Genomic DNA, 20,656 nt, shown 5'->3' with positions numbered 1-20,656 from the left:
TCGCCTTCACCATTTCTCTGCATCTGTAGGAGAAGTGGGGCTCCTGTTTTATGTTGTATCCAATTTGAGAACTTTCTATTTGGAAAGGTCCCACTGCCTTTGTAGCAGTCACGACCATGACCCACAGCTGTGGGAAGTCACAGCAGCTGACAACAGGGGAAGTGGCCGACTGTGCGCTAGCTAGTCCAACAGTGAGAACTCACGGCGAGACGCTGTTACTTCTTTCTCATGCCAAAGGAAAGCCTGTGATTCAGAGTCCTGATTAAAAACGACTTCTCAAGTCGAAAGGTGGGGCGATAGCCTTCTATTAAAATGAAGACAGATCTTAAATGTCTTTAAAATGGCAAATTTTGACCAACGCACAAATCAGATAATTGATTAAAACAGTAAAACAAATATTAGCCAGTACACAACAGGGCATCAGTATATCTTGCCTTCCTCTGCATTTCTCTGGTCAGTCTTATGAACTTCCTTGGAAGTTACTAAGAAGATAGCAGCTTTACATCTGATGAAATATATATCCTCTAATAAACCCAGTAAACTACAAAAGTCCAAATAAAAATAATGGCACTTTCTCCCCACTCATAAATAGAATTCTGACCATATAATCATTCCTCAAAGTTCTCCTCTCCTTCTAAGCAAGCAATATGCTCTTCCTTAATAGGGTTCTTAGCATTCACAGCCCCCTCCCAGTCAGAAAACAAACAAACGAGCAAAAGCATTTCAGTTTCAGAACACCAAATCTTGACAAAATGAATATTTCATATTTTGGACTTGGAAAGCTATTCTTATTCTTTCTGCCACTGAAATGCCGTCCAGAAAGACAGGAATAATAAGCAAAGGAGTTGGTGAGGGCTGGAAAAGTGTGGCTATTAGTGGAGTTCTTGCAATCCTGTTTCAGTGTGACTCGGCACTCTAGCAGGGACCAGACACCCCATTTAGAGAGTATGGGGTCACAAGCTCCATGACACACACCATGGTGAGAGCACCACATACCTGAGTCCTCTCCACAATGGTGGTCAGATTTATGGTAACCATTTGTCAAACTGAAAACTGGAATTTTTAAAATGATCATCTTTATTTAATGATGGCTAACATCTTAGAGGGATCCTTTTAAAAGACCAACTTTTGACAGTTTCTTTTATCCCATTCATAACTGAAATGTTTTAACCTGATGCCTGTTCCCACCTTCTTCCTATAATGATTCCTTTGACCAGTCAAGTCATTTTCTAAGATAAGTGTTCTTGAGGATGAAATTCAAGCACATAAAGACTCTTAGCTAGATGACTTCTTTCTAAAGTAATTTTCTTTCTAGAGTTTGAACCTCTTCAGAAATAAAATCTCTGACAGCTGCCTCTTCAGTTTTTCCCCTTAGCCACAACTAAATCAATTTTGAGAAAATAACACTCTCCAAAATAAAAATACCTTAAACAAAGCAGCTTTTTATTTACAGTAAGTCTTGAGATAAGAAGGGAAGAACTAAGAAAGACAAAGAGATGTACATGACCTCCAGAGCAGATTTAGGTCTACTCAAAGATGTGCAAAGCTAAATACAGCCAGACAGCTCCCTAATGACCTGTCTTCGGTGGCTCTTTATTCCTTTTGAATGGAAAACCTAACTCAAATTATCTATTCAAAATACAGCATAATATTATAGCTGATGGCAGGATTATGCTTGATTATATCACCTAGGAGGGAGGAAGCAGGAAATGAAGATGACCAGCAAGTCTCTGGACCAGCAATGGCTGCAAGTAAGTCATTCTATTCTTGCTGTGTGGACTCTCACCCCAGCTCCCCTGCCCTTTTCCTATCTAGGAGTCTGGTTCAAGTATTCCATCTTCTCAGTCTTCAATCCCCCAAGCAGAAGTGACTTTTAAAAATCCTACGCCACCAGAGTCTTTTGTACCTCTCTCCATTGTAGGACTTATCACACGTTATTAAATGTAATTACTTGGGAATTTGTCACTCCAAAGAGATCACCTTGTATTTAGAGCCTATCACTACCCTCTAGGACAGAGCTTGGTGAGTGAATTCAGTAAATATTCATGGTAGAAAAGAACGAGTATAGAACCCAGTGAAGTAAGGCTAGAGGGCAGAAAGGTGAGAGAAATGGGAAGGCATAGCTGGAGAATCCACCTGGTGCCAAAGTTCTAAATTAAGGGGTAGGTAAAATGTGTAGTGCCTGTTTGGGGTTTCTTAGCAAGGCTGATGTATAAATTTCAGATAAAGATATGGATAAGCTAAAAGATTTAACTGTTTTCAAAGCCAAAGCCAATACCTACCAAGTCAGAACATACAAAAAGAAAGAAATTCTACAGTGCTAGAAACACAGTAAAACAAATATGCAATGGCAGAGAGAATATTTTCATTCTTAAAAAAAAAAATGTTTTGTTCTTTGGAAAGCTTTTAAAAAATAACCACTGCACAAAATTCCTGATATGAAAAAAAAAAAAAGCGCAAGAGAAGCTGCAATGAAAGCAGTATTAATTAATATTGTAAGCTATAAACTCACCAGCAAGCAGAGCATTATATAAACATAATTATTTTAAAAGTCTTCTTTGAGTGATTTAAAAATCATAAAATGCAAATTGTAGTTTTAAGTCGAATTAGTGGGCTGTGCTTCTATTGCTCTTATACTAAAATCTATATAACTTTGTAATCCTTGTGCGGGGGTCTTTACAAATACGAGCACCTTAAAGCATTTTCCTTTGTCCGTGATACTAGGAATCCTGGGGAGGGACAAAAGTAGGGCCACAAAGCTTTGTTTCCTGATAAAAGCAGACTGTCAAGTCAAAACACTGCAATCAACTTCCATTGATGGTATTCAAGTATCATAACAGGAATTGGCAAGTTCATCTAACAAAGTACCCAAATCTCACTTCTTCTGTTCTTTAAAGGCATCATCTACACATAATTTTTGATGCACTTAAAAGAGCCACATGTATTAATCATTCAAAAGGAAATATTTTAATGAAGCACAAAACATGAAAAACAAAGAAACTAAAACTCACTGGTAGGTGTTTAAATAGCCCAAATCGTAGCTTAAAACTGACAAAACTAAATTTTATGGATTTAGGCTTTAACTGCATAGGTGCAGTTTTATTAATTCACTCCAATTATTCTCTGCAGTTGGATTAATAGAAATAATACCACAGTCCTTGATAACAGTTCTATTCATCTAAACAAAATGACATGAAGAATATGTTTGTACACCGAAGTTACCTTCAATTTAGGTAAAAACTTAAATTTACCTGAAGATAGAAACTTACATTACCTTTATAGTCTCACAACTGCCAGAACGGATTAACTCCCTGTTGTAACGGTTAGAGATTAGTTTGCCTCAAGACCCCATCTAGGCAAGGAACAGAGCCAGCAGCAGAACAGTAGGAAGAGGAAGGAGTGTTCAGTGGGGACATTAGCAAGGACAAGGCTCAGAGGCTAGAAGAACATGGCCTTTCAGCAAGGCTAGAACTCTGAGTGCAACAGAGAACCAGCCAGACTCTCGAGCGCAGCGGTGCGGACATTTGCATCAGATCCCTCTTTGTGGGGCCTGTCTTGGGCAGTGCAGGCCGCTGAACTGCATCCCTGGCCTCTATCCACTAGATGCCAGCAGCACCCCCACCGTTATGACAACCAAAACTGTCTGTGGATGTTGCCAAATATCTATCTTCTGTGGGGAGGGGAAGTCAAAATGCCCTCATTAAGAACCCGTGGGTTAAAGAATAAGTAGAAGCCAGATCACAGAGGGACCAAACCATTTCAAGGAACTTGGACTTTATTCTCAAGGGAAGAGTGAGCCATTGAAATGGCAGAAACTGTGATCAGATTTCATCCAACAGGTGTTTACTGGACACATCCTCTGTGCTAGGCACTCTTACAGGTGCTGAGGATATGACAGTGAACAAGACAAATGAGGTCTCTATTCTCTTAAAATTTACATTCTTTTTGTGAGGACACATAAAACAAGAAAATGGTCAATATAACTTCATTTTGCAATTGTGCTGTGTAAAGAAGAAAACAGGATACTGTCAGAGAGGAACTGGGTGGTGGGAGTAAAGAGGCTACTTTATTTTAGACCAGATGGTCTGGGGAAGCTTCTCTGAGGAGATGAAATAGAATTGGGTTGAAACTCTAAATGCCAACACAGAGCCACCACGCGAAGACCTGGGAAAGGAGTCCCCTAGAAAAGCTGGAGGAAGGTCCCTCAGCGGGGAGGCCAGTGTGCCACGGGGCGGTGTGGGAGGGGTGGCTGTTGGGCGAGAGGAGGTCAGTGGGCAGGTGGGGCTATATCTCATGAGACTTCTTTTTTTAAAGATTTTTTAAAATTTTATTTATTTGACAGAGAGACAGAGAGGGAGAAAGAACAAGCAGGGGGAGCGGCAGGCAGAGGGAGAGGGAGAGGGAGAAGCAGGCTCCCCGCTGAGCAGGGAGCCCGATGCGGGGCTCCATCCCAGGATCTTGGGATCACGACCTGAGCCGAAGGCAGACGCTTTACCGACTGAGCCCCCCAGGCATCCCCATCCCGTGAGACTTCTTCACTGGGAGCCACTGAAGAGTTTTTCAGAGGAGTGACATGATCTGACACTTTACAAATATCCCCAGCTGCTGTGTGGAGGAGAAGTTCCGGGGAAGTCGAGGAGAGGCCAGAAAGCTTTCACTATGCTAGGCAAAAGGTGAATGGAGGTGGAGGGAGATGCAAGATGTGTTTAGCAGCACAGCCCACAAGTAGGACTTGCCCACAGACGACATGAAAGGAAGGAAGGGAAATGGGAGAAGCCCGGATGAGTCTCTGCTGGGTTTCTGGCTTGAACAGCTGGGGGCATGGGAGTGACTCGGACTGAAATGGGAAAGACGAGGGGAGCAGCAAGCCGGGAGGGGAGGTGGTGAGGAAACCGAGAGTTCTGGGTAAGACACAGGTTGCTGGCGTGCCACTGGGACACACAACCGATGATGTACAGCATGCAGTTGCGGGGCAAACCCGACACCAGATTGTACAGACTGTTTTAAAATGCCGAGGACTATAGTTGAGGGGACTGAGGGACCGAGCACAGAAGGAAACCTGAAGGGTGCAAATACAAAGCCACTGGATAGCCCCATGTTTAGAGGTCTGCCGGGGAGCAGCCAGCAAAGATGTGCAAAAATAGCCAGTGAGGTCGAAGGTGTCTCAGAAGCCAAGAGACAGTGTTTCGTGGAGGAGAGAATGCTCAACTGCGCCAAACGTCATGGAGAGGCCAAGTAATGGGGTGATGAAGACCCGGGTGCGGCAACACGGAGGACATGGGGCCCCCCACCACCCCCCCCCCCCGGGGGGGGGGGGGGGGGGGGGGGGGGGGGGGGGGAGTGCAGGCAGTGACCACGGCAGATCGCTCAGGAAATCTTTTCTAGGGAAGGGAAGGAGACGAACGGGCTGACAGGTGGAGCAAGATGAGGAGCATCAAGACAGAATCTGTAGAGGCGGGAGAAACTGGAGCATGTCCATACACACTGCAGTGGAGGGAAAACTGACATTCAGCAAAGGCTGAGGATAATTCTGGGAGCAAGGTCCTCTGACAGATGGCCGTGGTGGGCCTTTGGGAGCAGCATGGACACCTTACCCAGGGTGACATAAGAAAGGCCGAGTGAGGAAGAGATGCAGGGAGAAGTCTGGGGAAGATGAAGGCCAGAGCCTCTTGCAAAGTGTTGAGAAAGGACTATGGAGAGGCTGGGCTGGAGGCAGGGAAAACAGAGGTCCGTCGTGACAATCTTGGGACAGGGAGACACCTCCAACTACAATGGCAGTGGGAGTGTGGGAGAAACAAGACTTGGTGAGTGATTAGATACAGGGGTGAGAAAGAGTGTGGTCATGAACAGAATCCAGCTTTTCTCTCTAGGCAGCTCTATGGATGACGCTGCCGTTCACCGTGAGTGATCCAGGAGTAGGATGCAGGGTGGGGACGGGGTGAGGGGCAGTAAATAACATTCAGGTGGGAACACACGTGATGCCTGCAGGACATCCAAGCATCAGTGTCCAGGCAAGTGGGTCTATGGGCAAGGAGCTCAGAGGTCGACTAGAGATGCAGACCTGGCAGCCTTCTGCGTGTGGATGAAGCCACCGGAGCAGATGGACCCTGTGAAGGAGAAAATTTAAGGGCAAAGCAAGGAACCTAGCATAAAATGTATAAAATAAGGCAGCAGCATTTCAGAAGTAAATGGAATAGGGGAAGGAAAAAATAAGAGCCAAATAGGATCGAGAAAAATTACAAAAAGAATAAAGAACTATAAAAGGCCAGAATCCATTAACACAAGAAGCAAATAATAACTGATATATCTAAGTCATCAAAACCTAGTAAAATTACGTTCGGCACAGTCTACATTGTGGAAAGATACATAGCACATTAAAAAAAAAGATTTCTTCTTAAAATTGTTAGAAATTATTCAGTTAGGAAAATTCAATTTGAGTGACCACTTCATTATCGGGTACACTGGTAAATGAATAATAATATACATAAATATATCAACATACACATATAAAAATGTTTTATAGATTCTTAGATATTTCTAAGTGACCAACCAATAACAGGTACCTTTCACAACAAAGCGTAGGGGGGAAGCGTAGGTTACCAGGTCTTCACTCCACAGTGCTTTATTTAGAGAGATCTGCTCATGGGAGTCCAATTTTCTATGCTCAGTATTAGAAATAAGGACAAAGAAAAAGAAAACCCAAATGAAATCAAGGATACTTCTCCTCGAGTGGAATAAGGCTGGGAACATTCCTGAGGTGATTAAGCCTGATTTGTGTCAGGCTTTGAAACAAGAAGGCTTTCATGGCAGAGCTTATCTTTTCTAGTAATTGTTGCACATTCCCACTTTATAAAATGCTTGCGGCCCTATTTTACTTATAAAAGGAAACTGGTGGGTTTTTAGAAGAGGTATTTTGGCAATATGCCAAAAAAAAAAGCCGATTTTTTTTTTTTTTTCCTGCCCTCTTGGCTTAGGCCAACCTTAGGCCCCCCCACAGAAAACAAAATACGACATTGGTCATTACCTCCCATTTTAAACTGAGCAAGTCCCTGTGATTCGGTCTCTCTGTCACCAAATTGCCCTTCCACATTACATCGAGTGCCTCTTACCACCAGATGCCAAGCCCATTAGAGCTGCAGTGAATGGGAAATAAGGGTTATAGAGATGTTCTTGTCACCTCAGACCTAAATTTAAGTGATGCACAGTGCCACTTCCAATTAATTTAAAAATGATTCCAGGAATATATTCCTCAATGCTTACACTGTTTGAAGGCCCTCAGCTTGACAGAACTATCTGTGCAAGATCATGATGACTCTGTGTTCTGGGCGTTCTAGTAAGTACTATCAGCAAGTGGAAGTGAAGCTGGGTCTGCTGACGTTATGGTTATCAGAGTAAGGAACTGAAGTTTGCTTCGGGGACAGAAGCTGGTAGAGACGTTTGGAAGCTCTCAAATTAGATTAGGCAAGGATGCAGAAGGGACGTATTTCAGTCACTTTTCAGACTTCCCCTGCAGATCCCTCAGAAGTGGCTACCATTAAACAATTTGCCAGGAGACGGATTTGTTTTTAACCTTTGACCGAAACCAAAGAAAAGTACAAAGCTTACAGTCTATTTCCTTCTTAGATATCTCAGATGTTAAAAACTTCTAAGCCTTTTCATAGTTTTATTTACATATGTGGTTCTAGCATTCACCTACAAATGTTGCTTCATTTGAGACGAATAACTTAAAAACTGTGTAGGAATAAACATATTTAATACAAGATCTACCAGAAATTAGCAAAAAGTCGAAAGAGATTTTACTGTAATTAGCAAAAGCCCTCAAAGCTGGTCATAAGGTCATTAAGAAATGAGTGTAAACCCGGCACGCCTGGGTGGCTCAGTCGTTAAGCGTCTGCCTTCGGCTCAGGTCATGGTCCCAGGGTCCTGGGATCGAGCCCCACATCGGGCTCCCCGCTCTGCGGGAAGCCTGCTTCTCCCACTCCCCCTGCTTGTGTTCCCTCTCTCGCTGTCTCTGTCAAAAAATAAATAAAATCTTAAAAAAAAAAAAAAAAATCTTTCTTAGTATAAGAAAGACAGATGCCAATTTTTGGAGAAATATTTAAGATGTGTTTTATTTACATGTTTTACTTTTTGTTCTTAAGGAAAAGGAAGCCTGGGCTCTTGAGCAAGAAGCAACCTCTATCAGCAGATCAGGAGGCGACTGAGGCTGGAGATGTGTATGACTTCAATCACAGATTATCTGCATAAAAGCCCTGAGAGATGCAGTAAAGGAAGAAAGAGATTATTTTCCATCTCTCAGATTGGCAAACATTTCAAAGTAGAAGAAGCCATTAATGGCGAGGGTGCTAGGAAAACTGCATGCACTGTCAGTATCTTCTAAGTGTATACATTTTGTGCTTAGCAATGGATATCAAAAACAGTTTTTAAATACCCCTGGATTCAACAATAACATTTGTCTTTAGGACAAATTTCCTGACCAAGAAAAGTACAAAAAGGTGCATGCCTACAGAGGTTCACTATGGTGTTTAATAGTGAAAAATTACAATCTAAATGCTATGGGCAGGAGACTGATTAAGTAAATTATAATATAATGGAGCACCATGTAGCCATTAAAAGTGATGGAGATTTATATAGTCTACTGTGCAAAGACGTTCTTGTGGCTATTCAGTGAAAAAAGGTTCCAGAATAGAACAGTAAAACATTTACCTACAATTATATGAATAGGCTTATAGAAAGTCTGAAGGGATGTTTTTATTGTAATAAGTGATTATAACTCAGTGAGATTTCTGGTGATTTTTGTTTCCTTTTTTGTACTTTTCTACACTCTTTTTGTTGTTGTTGTTGTTGTTTTTACAATGAGTACCTAATTTTAACAAAAGAAACACAAAGCCATCTTTGTTTTAAAAAAGGTCCTAAACATGTTTTTCTTTAAAAATAAGCAATATATGTAAATAAAAACAAATACCTCTAATTACATGGTAAAAAACAAACTAAACTAAAAATTCCCTTTATTTACAAGTTAATTTTTAAATTTAAGTCTCTGGACAATTTAAAGTATTTCACAATAACTAAAAATGTTTTCATTCATGGTTTTATCACTATTGAGATTTTAGCTCCTCTGAGGGCAAGAACTATAAATTATCTGTGAATTCTAACTATACCAGGTATCATGAATATATTAAATACAAGGTACAGTAAATGTTAGCAATGGTGATTCTGACTCGTACTCTGAGACAGCCTCACCTCCAACAAATGTTGAACGAGATGAGTCCACAGGCATAAGCCCTAAAGCTCCCAGTCATATCAATCAGGAATTATTTATACATCCAACATTTTTCCTTCTAAGGGGAGAAAAAAAAGGCAAAATAGTCTAACCATAAATATGCTCAATCTTTTTAGAAATCCTTTCAATATAAATAAGAAAAGATACAAACGTTAAGTCTTTGTGTTTGAGTAACATGTAAATAATTGTAAGTGGCATGGTGTTTTTTTTTAAGATTTTTAAAATTTATTTGAGAGAGAGAGAGCGCGCAAGCACGCACAATGAGGGGGGAAGGAGGGGCAGAGGGAGAGGGAGAAGCAGACTCCCCGCTGAGCAGAGAGCCCAACACGGGGCTCAATCCCAGGAAATTGGGATCATGACCTGAGCTAAAGGCAGATGCTTAACCGGCTGAGCCACCCCCAGGTGCCCTAGTTTTTTCTTTTGATAATTGGGGAATTACTAGTTGTTATCTCTAGAGATCCTTATTTACTCACTGACAAGCGTTTATTTCAACTACTCTAAACTTAAAATACTTGCCCCTAATAAAAAGAATCTAATCATACTGCCGCGGTGTGAACCTGGCCTGAACAGGGCAGTCTCCCAGGATCATCTGGGATCCTTTGGGATCATTAGCTGCATTAGGGGACCACAGACCCATAGTAAATGCTCATTCTTTTCACAATTAAGTTACTGTTATAAAATTAATGCTGCCTCAATCATAATCAGATGATAAAATACCATAATTCAAAGAAATTGGTGAATCCATACTGAGCAATCAGGCCTTGCTTGCTGGCCCCCCATGCTGGCAGGCCGGAACTGGTGAGGTGATCCCAGGCTGAATCTGGACTGGTTCGTACACGAAGGGAGGGAGGCTCCCACCTTAAATCCTGGGCACACCTACTGGCTTCAGTCTGCTGACAAGATAGCTCCACTAGCTCTCCTTTTTTTGGAATCTCTAATTAAATGATAACACTATTGTGTAAAATATAAATTTACATCTGATGTATTATACATGTTATATGTGAAATAAATTCCATAATAACTACGAATAAACAAAGTGTAAATCCAAAATATTTCTAAGAAACTGAAGAGCTTAGCTTCAAGCACTGCAGCATGCCCTTGTTTAGGCCAGCAGATGTAGCTGTGAATTAAAATAGGGAATGTGAACTGCTCTCCTTCAGCCAGGAGATGGCACCCTTCTTTTTTTTTGAACTGGGTTTATAATGACACTTTAATATGATACAAGGTTGCTACCAACAATTATTTGACACTGGGATTGATTTTGATTTACCTGAATTTACCTAGAATAATCATATCAATTATTTATTGAGTGCAGAGACCTGGACCATTTCTGTCCAGCATTTTCTAAGATTGTTTTCTTTAGTCATGGAAAGATAACATTTCCCAGGACTCAGGACAATCTCACAATTATCCTCAAAACTCTCTAAAGGAGAACTGAAATGTAATACTGCTCTCCACAAGACTCAGAGTGGGTCATATAATAAGAATTTGCTTAGAGGGTCTTAAAACCGAAGGTGTCCATAATAACGGTCTACTGGGGAACCCTGTCTAGGCACGGTGCCTGGCTCAGGGTAGGCCCACAAATGTCTTTTGAATGAACAAATTAATAAACACTACTGCTTTTAAAAGGTGTGCCCTTGAAAAACTATCAGTGGTTCATTTTTCTGTGAGACTTCTCAGATATGGATATCAAACTGATATTCCTAATGACCTACAGGTAGGGGGACAGTACATTTGTATGCTCACGTTTTAGTTAAAGACATGAAGATATAAAAAGATTCCAAGTGTCCTTGTATTCAGTAGTGCCAATCAGAAAATAATTTTTCTTGCCCAACTATTTTATTTAGGCCATAAAACAAAGAAGTTCACATTCTAGAAACTAGAATAGCACCGGACAGTCCATAGTCTTGAGCATATAACTTAATCTAAATATCTTTACTTTGTTGGTCTACGAAAATTTGGATCAATTCATTATGACTCTTCTCATTCAAAGGCTATTTATATTTTAAAATATCTTAAAACTTTATTACTCAGTTTATGACCTACATTACTAAGTTCTGGAAACATCACCTAACAATTCCATGAAGTCAATATAAAGTGCTAACAGACCATCATTTTTATAGAAACTAAAAGCTTAATAACCCTATTATTAAGTATTTCATGCCCTCAAGTATATTTCACATGTAGTCAAAGAAGTTTTGTGAACTTCTAGGCAGCTGTCCTTCATTTTTAGCATAAATTAATAAAAAATAAAATCCAGCACTATTTTTTTTTAAAGGTAGGATTACTGTTAAAGCAATACATATTTAAGAACGTACAGAAAAGTAAAAAAAAAAAATTCACTCCCACACCCATAATTCATCCACCCATTTATACCGGGCATATTTCCCCCCCGTTTTTTCCACCTGTTTTCAAATAACTGCTCTCATATTATATATACAAATGAATCCTGCTTTACCATTATACCCTAAGCATTTGTCTACTGAAGATGAAGGCTAAAAGGAGACCTTCTCTTTTATGAGGAAAGAATGGCCCGGTCCTATACCTGACTGATATTAATTACAATGTTGGGAGATGAGGCCCACATTGAAGATACCCAGGAAAACCTGTCAAGTTATCAAGAATGTGTGGATCACATCACGATCAAAACCGAATTTACTACCTCCTTCCTCCTCATTCTGGCTCCTTCCAACTACTCATTTATTTCCAATCTTAGCTAGGGGAGGTAACATTGGAAAAAAAAAATCTAGGTTCTAAAGACTATCAGACTTGGATCCAAATCTTGACTCTGTCAATGACAAGCTGTGTGATCTCGGACAAGTGACTTAACCTCTCTGAGTCCCAATTTCCTCATTTATAAAATGGGGGATGTTACTAACTGCTTCATAGTTATTGTGAAGATTAAATAATCTGCTATGCCTAAAATGTCTGGTACAATGCCTGCAATGGAAGGAGAGATTTTATACTGGTCAAAAGCAAAACTGAGGTTAACAACAAAAATCATCCAAAATCTTCAGTAATGGGTTTTCTAACTTTTCCAAGTAAACACAACTTTATTGTTATAAACAATTACTAGCAGCAAAGTTACTTTAAAAATAAAGGTTAGTCGGACTAGAAGAAAAGCAACATCTATCTGTCTATCAGTATACTTTGAGTGAAAAGTACAATAATGCCTATGTTCAGTTATGATTAAACCAAATATAAAAAACTCAGTATGCCTATAATAATTATATTACTTATCACTCCCCCCTCCCTTGCAATTTCCCCGTCTACAGAATCACTCCCATCAGCATACTCAACATGCTGTTAATTCTCCCAACGTAAAAACAAAAACATAAACAAAAAAACACCTCTCTTGATCTCAGTCCCCCTTCCAGCTATGACCCCATCTCTTTCTTTCCCTGTAAAGCACAACTCAAGACGTGCCTGTACATACAATCTCCTCCATTCTTTTGGATCCACTCCACCCAGGCTTTACCCACCAAGGACTGCCATCAAGGCTAACTTGGCAAACTCCTGAGTCTCATCTTACATGATTTAACCCCACCATACACCTTCTTCACGTGGTGTCCAAGTTACCATTCTCCCGGTTCTCCTGGGTTTTCTCCTTTGGTAGGGAAATCTCCCTTGCTAATTTGCTCCGTATTTCCCAACCTCTAAACCTTGGGAGTGCCCAGAGCTCCTTCCTTGGACCTCTTTTCTCTTTACGTTCAATGCCTTGGTGAGCTCATCTAGTCTCCTGGCTTTGAACACTACCCATATACTGAAGAGTCTCAAATTTACATCTTGACCTTGTACCTCTCCTCTGAATTCCAAACTTCTATATCTAACTGTTTGCTTGACTCTCCACTTAGCGATCTAACAGATATTTCAAACTCACAGGCCCCAGACTGAGCTCCTAGCATTATCCCTGAATACCTGCTCCTCTCACACTGGTTCCCATCCATCTTCCAACTGCTCAGGCCAAAAGCCTTGGAGATCCTTGACTTCATTTATTCTCTCACCTCTCACATCCGACGTATAACAAGTCCTTGTTGACTCTACCTTCAAAATATATCCAGAACCTCTTTACCTCAATTCCCTTGCTGCCACCTACTCCAAACCACCGTCAATTCTCACCTGTCACACATGTGCAGCCTTGTCCACAGAACTTCCTACCAGTAGTTTAAAAAAAGCCAATCATTCCTAATATACAGCTTTTTAACTTGAGGTATAAATTACACACACACACAAACACACACACACACACACACACACACACTTCTTGAAAAGGCATATTTAGACCACAGAAAGTGGAATAAACATTCCAGATACCAATTACAGGACTGTAGTTACTTACACTGTGAACTCCTAAAGCTTTCCAGACTGCGAAGCTGATCACACCAACCCCGCACCATGCATAAAGTGAGCCCCAACCCAGGGCTCGCAAGGCAAGGGAAGACCCGCTCTCTGGTAAGGCAGCTGTGGCCATACTTCCCTGCAATGAAGACAGAGAGGAAAAATCATCAGTTCGGAAAAAGTAATTATTTCAGGAGTGTTTGAAACTCATGACTCTCTGAATGTCACCGTAATTTTGGGAAGCCAGACCAACTGAAGTCCAAAAAGAAGCTTTGCTACTTAATAACTGCAGAGAAGTCACCCCTTCTCTGACTGACAGATATGTGAGTACTCAGGGTCTTGCCAGGAGCTGTGCTAGGTACTGGAGAGAAAAAGGCAAATAGAGTAACTTCTTTCTGACTAAAGATCCCAGTCAATGGGGGGGCGGGGGGAGGACACAGACACATAAAAGTTAATTATGATCTAAATGGAATGTGCGACAATAGAACTGTAAGCACAGGGCAGCACAGTCCCAGAGGAGGATACCTCATCTGTTGTTGCAATTAGAGGAAGCTTTAAGGAGGGGTTCCTCAAAGAGGTGAGCTAATCTAAGTCACTACAAAGACTTTTAAATACATATGCAAAATGCAGGGCACATAGTAGAAACCCAGCTTATGGCAGCTAGTCATGAGAAACTAGAAAATAAACAATGACTCTCCTCTTGGGTTTCAAGGCATCATATTAAGGTAAAAATCTATACCATAATAACTGAACAACTTTCAGACTATCAGCATGAAAACTTGACTAGAGAAGAATAGGAATGCAATGGATGCTTCAAAAGGGAATATCCACCCCATCACTGAAAACACCGATTACTGATTATTTTTTTCCAAAACTTTTCTTTGCTGTTTTTTGCCTACTAATTTTCCCAGAAAAGCCCTAAAACATTCTGTCAAGATTTCTCTGAGTCCCATTCATTGGCATTTTCATTAGAATGTCATCAAACTGATTAGCTAATGTGATAAGATAGCAAATTTATGTTTGGTCTTTCTTCTGGAAACAAATTTCCATTTACTCAAGCCTTTCCCTTTTTAGAATAATTTTCTTTATATTGCTCAACCCATTGAATAAAGGTTTGTAGCATGTGTGCTGTGATTATGAATGTTATTGGTGGCACACAGAAACACTTGGTTTACCTGTATTTTCATGTCTCGCACCATGCCCTGACCCAGAAGATATTATTTGCTGACTTAACACTTGTTTGTAATATACCTGAGACCCAACCAGATTTTCAAGAGATGTTTCTTTAGTTATTTTCTATGATCAAAACAAACTCTCTTACCCCTTTTCTCACGTTGCTATAATTTCAGAGTGGTTCTCTAGATATCACAGATCTCATATAAATTCACTAACTTCTAACTGGCCTGAATTTTCATCCAGAAGCAGTAACGTTAACCAAATATTATTAAACCAGGGTCAACTTAAGTGCCTAAATTTTATTTTAGAAACTTAAGTTAAAAAATTACTTATTTCCTTGGGAAGGACAGAAATTATATATGTGTTACATATGTACATGTGCTTTTAAAAGCCACCTTAGCTTACGCCTTCCTCTGTTTATTCAATGAAGGACAAAGAAAAATGAATGTTCGTTCAGCACTTACTACTGCCTTTCCATTCCCAGTTTTCTAGCCTGATACTCAGCTAAGACAATGCAGTTAAGACTTTAAAGAAATGATGACCATCCTCCTGAAATAATAGCAATGTAGGCAGTCCCCAACTAAAAGCTGATCATTTTTAAAGTCCTGAGTTGCAATCTGAATCTGTATTATAGTTAATGTCTAGATTCCAAGCCAGTGGACAGAAATCTATTTAAATAAAAAATTGCTAAAAATAGTGTAGTTTCTTCTCCAAAAATAATCAAAGATGGAAAGAGTGCCATGGTGGGCAAATTGTTTAATCCATCAGTGCCTCAGTTTAATGGGGACAACATAATAACAGCATCTCATGGGGTTGTGATGGGGGTTCAATGAACCCCAGCCCAGGTAGCACATGGTAAGCATTCAAATGCTAGATATTATTATCACTATTAATGTCAGAGAAAACTGCCAGGCAGTACACTGCCTAAGTGGTATTCTTAAACTGGCGCTTGCTAAGTGTAAATGCATTAAATGCTCCAGAACCTCTGAGCCTCTCAAACAGAGTCTGGATCAATGGTAATGCTCTAATTCAGATGTTTCCCCAGAGGGGAGGCAGAACTTTACACAACATATTTAACCATCCAGAACAGTGGTTCTCAAACTTTCTGGTCTCAGGATCCATTTATACTTGGATCCCAAAGATTTCTGATTATGTGGCCTATACTTAATAATAATTAATATTTTAGAAATTAAAGCTAAGAAATTCTTAAATTTTAAGTATTAATTCATTTACAAATAAACCCAGTATAGATTAATATAAACCTACTTTTGGGATGCCTGGGTGGCTCAGTCAGTTAAGCGTCTGCCTTCGGCTCAGGTCATGATCCCAGGGTCCTGGGATCGAGTCCCACATCAGGCTCCTTGCTCAGCAGGGAGCCTGCTTCTCCCTCTGCCTGCTGCTTCCCCTGCTATGCTTTCTCTCTCTCTCTCTCTCTGACAAATAAATTAAAAATATATATATATAAACCTATTTTTATGAAAACAGCTACCTTACAAAACAAAAGAATTTAGTGCAAGGAGGCAATGTTTTACATTTTGATTAATCTTTTAAATGTTTGGCTTAACAAAGGACAGATGAATTTTCATAAATGCTTCTGTATTCAATCTGTTGCAATGTTTTTTGATTGAAGAATCTGCATAAAGTCCAGCCTTACAGAGATCTGTGGTTGGAAAAGGGACAAGTATTTTAATAGCCTTCCTTCTTTGATGCTCCACCAAAACTTCCCAAATAGCGGCATGCACTCTGGGATCTGAAGTCACACCGATGAGTTTTTTGGACTTTGTTACATTAAAATCCATTAGTCTATTTTGTATTTCTAATGGACCTTTTATCCATGCATTATGATCATTCAGAAAATACTGATTTACCAAGTTATGCAGATCTTTCCAATGTTGACACCATTTATTAAACATTTAAAATTTCACATCATTAACACTACCACCAATCTCATCAGAAAAGCCTTTACGTATTGAGTACCTATTAAGCTGACAATGGCAGATACAAGTTTCCTAAGATTTAATTTTCACTTGCAAGCTCCAATTTTATCATTGGTAACAAATACTGACAAGCGCTTGCTTGAAGAGACGACACAGGCTCATTTTGTTCATTTTGAAGAAAATGTCTGTCAAATACCCACTTCTGAATAACTATAGTCTGTCAGTTCCTCTTTCAAATAAAATATGTTATTACATGGGGAAAAAAGCAGCTAGTTCAGCATGCAATTTAATCACACCATTGCTTTTCCTGGAGAAAAACGTCTTTCTTTGATATAAATCGGAAAGGCTTTATGCGTACTTCCCATTTCTTCACATGGAATAGTAAAGAGGTATAATCAAGGGTTAAGATTTAATAAAATCAGTAATTCTACTGCTATAACAAGGAGACTCTTATGCAATGAGGGCTTTTTTTTTTTTTTTAAACTACAGATGCACAGTAGTGAAGACCACCAGGCCTGCCAGTACAGCTGGCTGCCACCACCTTGATTACACTAAGGCACCAGCACTCTTACCCCACGTGCTTCTATACCATTAGTGCAAATGCCTCGCTATTAGTTAGGAAAATAGTTTTGACTTTACAGACCCCCAAAGAGTCTCAAGGATCCCTAGGGTTCTATGGACCACAGCCTGACAACCACCGTGTTTGATAGGGCATGTGTGACAATCAAATCTTAGAACCACAAAATAGAATGCCAAGTTGTAAATGTGGGTATGGGTTGTTTTTTTTTTTTCCTGAGAATCCCTAGCTTTCATCAGATTCTCAGAAAGGTCTGTGACCCAAAGGTTAACCTGGTAATTTAGGCTTAGAAATGAATGCAAATTCTACTGTTAAAGCATCACTATCAGTTAGGCTTTACTGATTCCTTCTACAAGATATATTTCTGCACTGAAAATATTCTATAATACAGGGTGAAAATGACCACAGGGTTCATCACAGTGATTTGGGTAGCTCCATTTAAGCCTTGAGTATTCAGATGGAGAACAAAAGCACCTTAAATGTGGTCTTTTTCCTTTACAGTATCTACAGTGCTTAAGTATGATATCAGATTATTAAAAATGTAAGTGGAAAGGGAACTCGACTAGTTTACGATTTTTCACATAACACTCTTCTTCCAAGCAAACATCGAATTATAATTATATAGTTAATTGCGTCAATATTTAATATCTGTCTCCTGCACAGATGCTAGCTTCCTGAAGGGCAAGCATTGGTTCATTTTTGTTATCTCTTGCACCGAGCTAGCACAGTGCCTGACACATAAAAGATCCCAAGTTAACATCTGAAGCAATGAAATGATGGCTAAATAAACCATACAGGATGGAGAGGGCAGAGACAGGACAACACATGCTAACAAGTAACTGCAAGTCTACAAGTCAATGAGAAGAAACAATCCTCAACAGCTGGGGTATGACCACATGAGTGATTACTCAATCTTGCTCATGGAGTTAAGAATTTTCTGCCTTAAGAAGCTTATGGTCAGTCAACCCAAACTGATTGAGCACTTATGTGTCAGGCACTTTTCTGGGGAGCGGGGATGAAGCAGCACAAAGCACGTGTGATCTCTGGGCTCAAGGAGCTGATCCATGTTTTTCATCAATGATAAGATGCACTTTACTTCAACAATTGAACATTTTTGAAAGAGAAAGCCCTCTGGTGGGGCGCCTGGCTGGCTCAGTCAATAGAACATGAGACTCTTGATCTGGGTGGAGAGCTTAAATAAATAAATAAATAGAAATGCCTCTAGCAATCAGTATTGTGTCAAGAATTTAACTGGCATTTTTTTTTCCTTAGTGGTATACATAAAATACCGGGGCCTCTTACAACTGATAGGGAATTACCCAGATTTAGACTTAGTCATGTTGTGAATAGGAAATGTACTGGATGAGCTTTCAAAGTCTTGTTCTGCTAAAATTTAAGAAAAAGAAAGCACATAACTAAATACTTCTTTCTTTTTTCTTTCTTTTTAAAAGATTTTATTTATTTATTTGAGAGAGAGAGTGCACAGAGGGAGAGGGAGAAGCAGGCTCTCCACTGGAAAGAGCCCCAGATGGGGCTTGATCTCAGGACCCCGAGATCATGACCGGGGTTGAAGGCAGACACTTAACCAACTGAGCCACCCAGGAGTCCCTAAATACTTCTTTCTAAATGAAAATAAAGACCACTGATTAATTTGTACATTTCCTGAATCTATGAGATGTATATAGGTTTACTTCTTAAAACAATATGAAAGGCCACCAACATTTTATTTACTTCTATGCGCAACAGCTGCCAATTATCTGTAAACAATAACAACGCTATAAATGGATTTCCGTGCCACAAACCTTATTGAACCATTCAGGGCTCTTCTTTTTAGCCAATGATAACGTTGTAACAAATCCAGCTAGCATTCCCGCGGCAGCCACAGTACCAAGGAAAACTCCACCTGCCAAGAGTTTTGGGGGTAGGGCGTGGAGGGGGAGGAGAGAGATTAAAGAGAGAGAGAAAAAAAACACAACACAACACCTTAAGAAGACGTACCCAAGTAAGTCCAGACACTATTTAAATTACATTTTAAGTCACTTTTGAAATTTGAGAACGGAAGCTAGACAGCTCTGGCCATAAAGGTAAACGAGAGCGGTGCGAAACCTGCGTGACCTCCTGACCTCTGGTTCCTGAGATCATTCTGCGGGACCGTTCCCAAGTGCTGAGAATTGGCCCGGGGTCCCTTCCCCTCTTCCCGGGGACGGTTTGAAGTTTCTCCCGGGGAGGAAAACAAGCTAGTGGAAGGTAGGGGAAGGCACAAGAGAAACTATAGAGGGGATGGGGGAAACACAGCACACAGCTCAGGGGAGACTCCACCCCGCACGACCCCTGACTGGCCGATCTCCACCAGCTAAACTCAGGGGCAACCCAAGGGAAGGTCTCCCAGGGCGGCGGGGGGGGTGGGAATGGCGGCTCCAGCGCAGGCCCCGGAAGAGCTCGCCCCGACACCAGCACCTCACCACACCACACCTTTCACCAGGAAAAGCCGATCGTCTGTGGATCCCGGAGTGTCGAGACCAGAGGACGACGGCCCAGGCCCGGCACCGGTTGTCTCCATGTTTAGAAGCCTCCACCACTGGGTCCGACGCCAACCGGTTCCGGGGGGAAGCGAGAGCGAGGCGGAGGAGAAAGGTTCCGCTACCACCTCTCCCTGTGCGTTCTGAATACTGGTCCCGGGAGCGGCCGCTGACCCCAAACCCTCTCTCCTCCCCCACCGACCCGCGAGGAAAACGTGGTGGCTGCACGTGGGTGTCCCCACCCCAGCCCCGGGGGGTGGTGTCCTCCCAGGCCGCCCCCAGGTTGGGCCGTTTGCCTGCTCCACGGTGACGGTCGCCGCCCTTGAATATTGTGTCTTGTGTGAAACAGTGCTCGGCTCTGACGGTAGGAGGCAGTGAGCGGTTGCTGATGGCGCCGCGAGCCAGGGCCGGCGGGGGTCGAGACCCTGCCGCTCCGTTTCCTGATCAGCCTTCCGTCACGTCCAGGGATTTAACCAGCGCTAAGATTTCACGATTCTAAAAAGCAGGTCTCGTTCTTCTCTCTGTACTTTTCTGGGAAATTTCGTAGCAGTGCTCGCTTGAGGTGTAAGGGACAGGTTTTATCCGTGGAAGAGAGTCAGCCCGCAGCTCGGCTGTGAGACACCTCCTTCCCCGCCCTTTGATTGATGGACCTACCAAGAGAGGTGCGGAACCGAAGTGAGACAACCCAGCGGGGGCAGCTGAGGACCACCCTGAGGGGCTAACACGGACGGCGAGCCTGCGCTGGAGCCCTTCTTGCGGGGAGACGCTGGTGCGGGCCGCCCCCCGACGGCGCTGGGGCTTCCCAGTCTGGGAGGCTGATGTGCCA

The 20,656-nt window shown here is 41.4% G+C and overlaps 1 protein-coding gene across 2 annotated transcripts in view; it reads right to left on the bottom strand.

Moving 5' to 3' along the window:
* TMEM242 (transmembrane protein 242) overlaps nucleotides 1–20,096 on the bottom strand; it is a 30,291-nt gene extending 10,195 nt beyond the window's left edge. The window contains exons 1-4 of one of the 2 annotated variants that reach the window (XM_032407583.1): nucleotides 19,784–20,096; nucleotides 19,114–19,214; nucleotides 13,623–13,760; nucleotides 215–304 (exon numbers count right to left, since the gene is read on the bottom strand). In XM_032407583.1, coding sequence (XP_032263474.1) covers nucleotides 263–304; nucleotides 13,623–13,760; nucleotides 19,114–19,214; nucleotides 19,784–19,871 — 369 coding nt within the window. In that variant the 5' untranslated portion in view covers nucleotides 19,872–20,096 and the 3' untranslated portion in view covers nucleotides 215–262. Of the gene's footprint in view, nucleotides 1–214; nucleotides 305–13,622; nucleotides 13,761–19,113; nucleotides 19,215–19,783 lie in introns of those variants that run through there. The other variant, XM_032407582.1, reaches the window with a different exon arrangement.
* Between the last annotated feature and the right edge of the window lie 560 nt (nucleotides 20,097–20,656).

This window comes from Phoca vitulina, unplaced genomic scaffold (assembly GCF_004348235.1).
Source record: "Phoca vitulina isolate PV1807 unplaced genomic scaffold, GSC_HSeal_1.0 scaffold9, whole genome shotgun sequence".
Classification (NCBI taxonomy): Eukaryota; Metazoa; Chordata; class Mammalia; order Carnivora; family Phocidae; genus Phoca; species Phoca vitulina.
The sequence above is the reverse complement of the archived record's forward strand: the minus strand, read 5'-3'. Positions and strand labels throughout refer to the sequence as shown.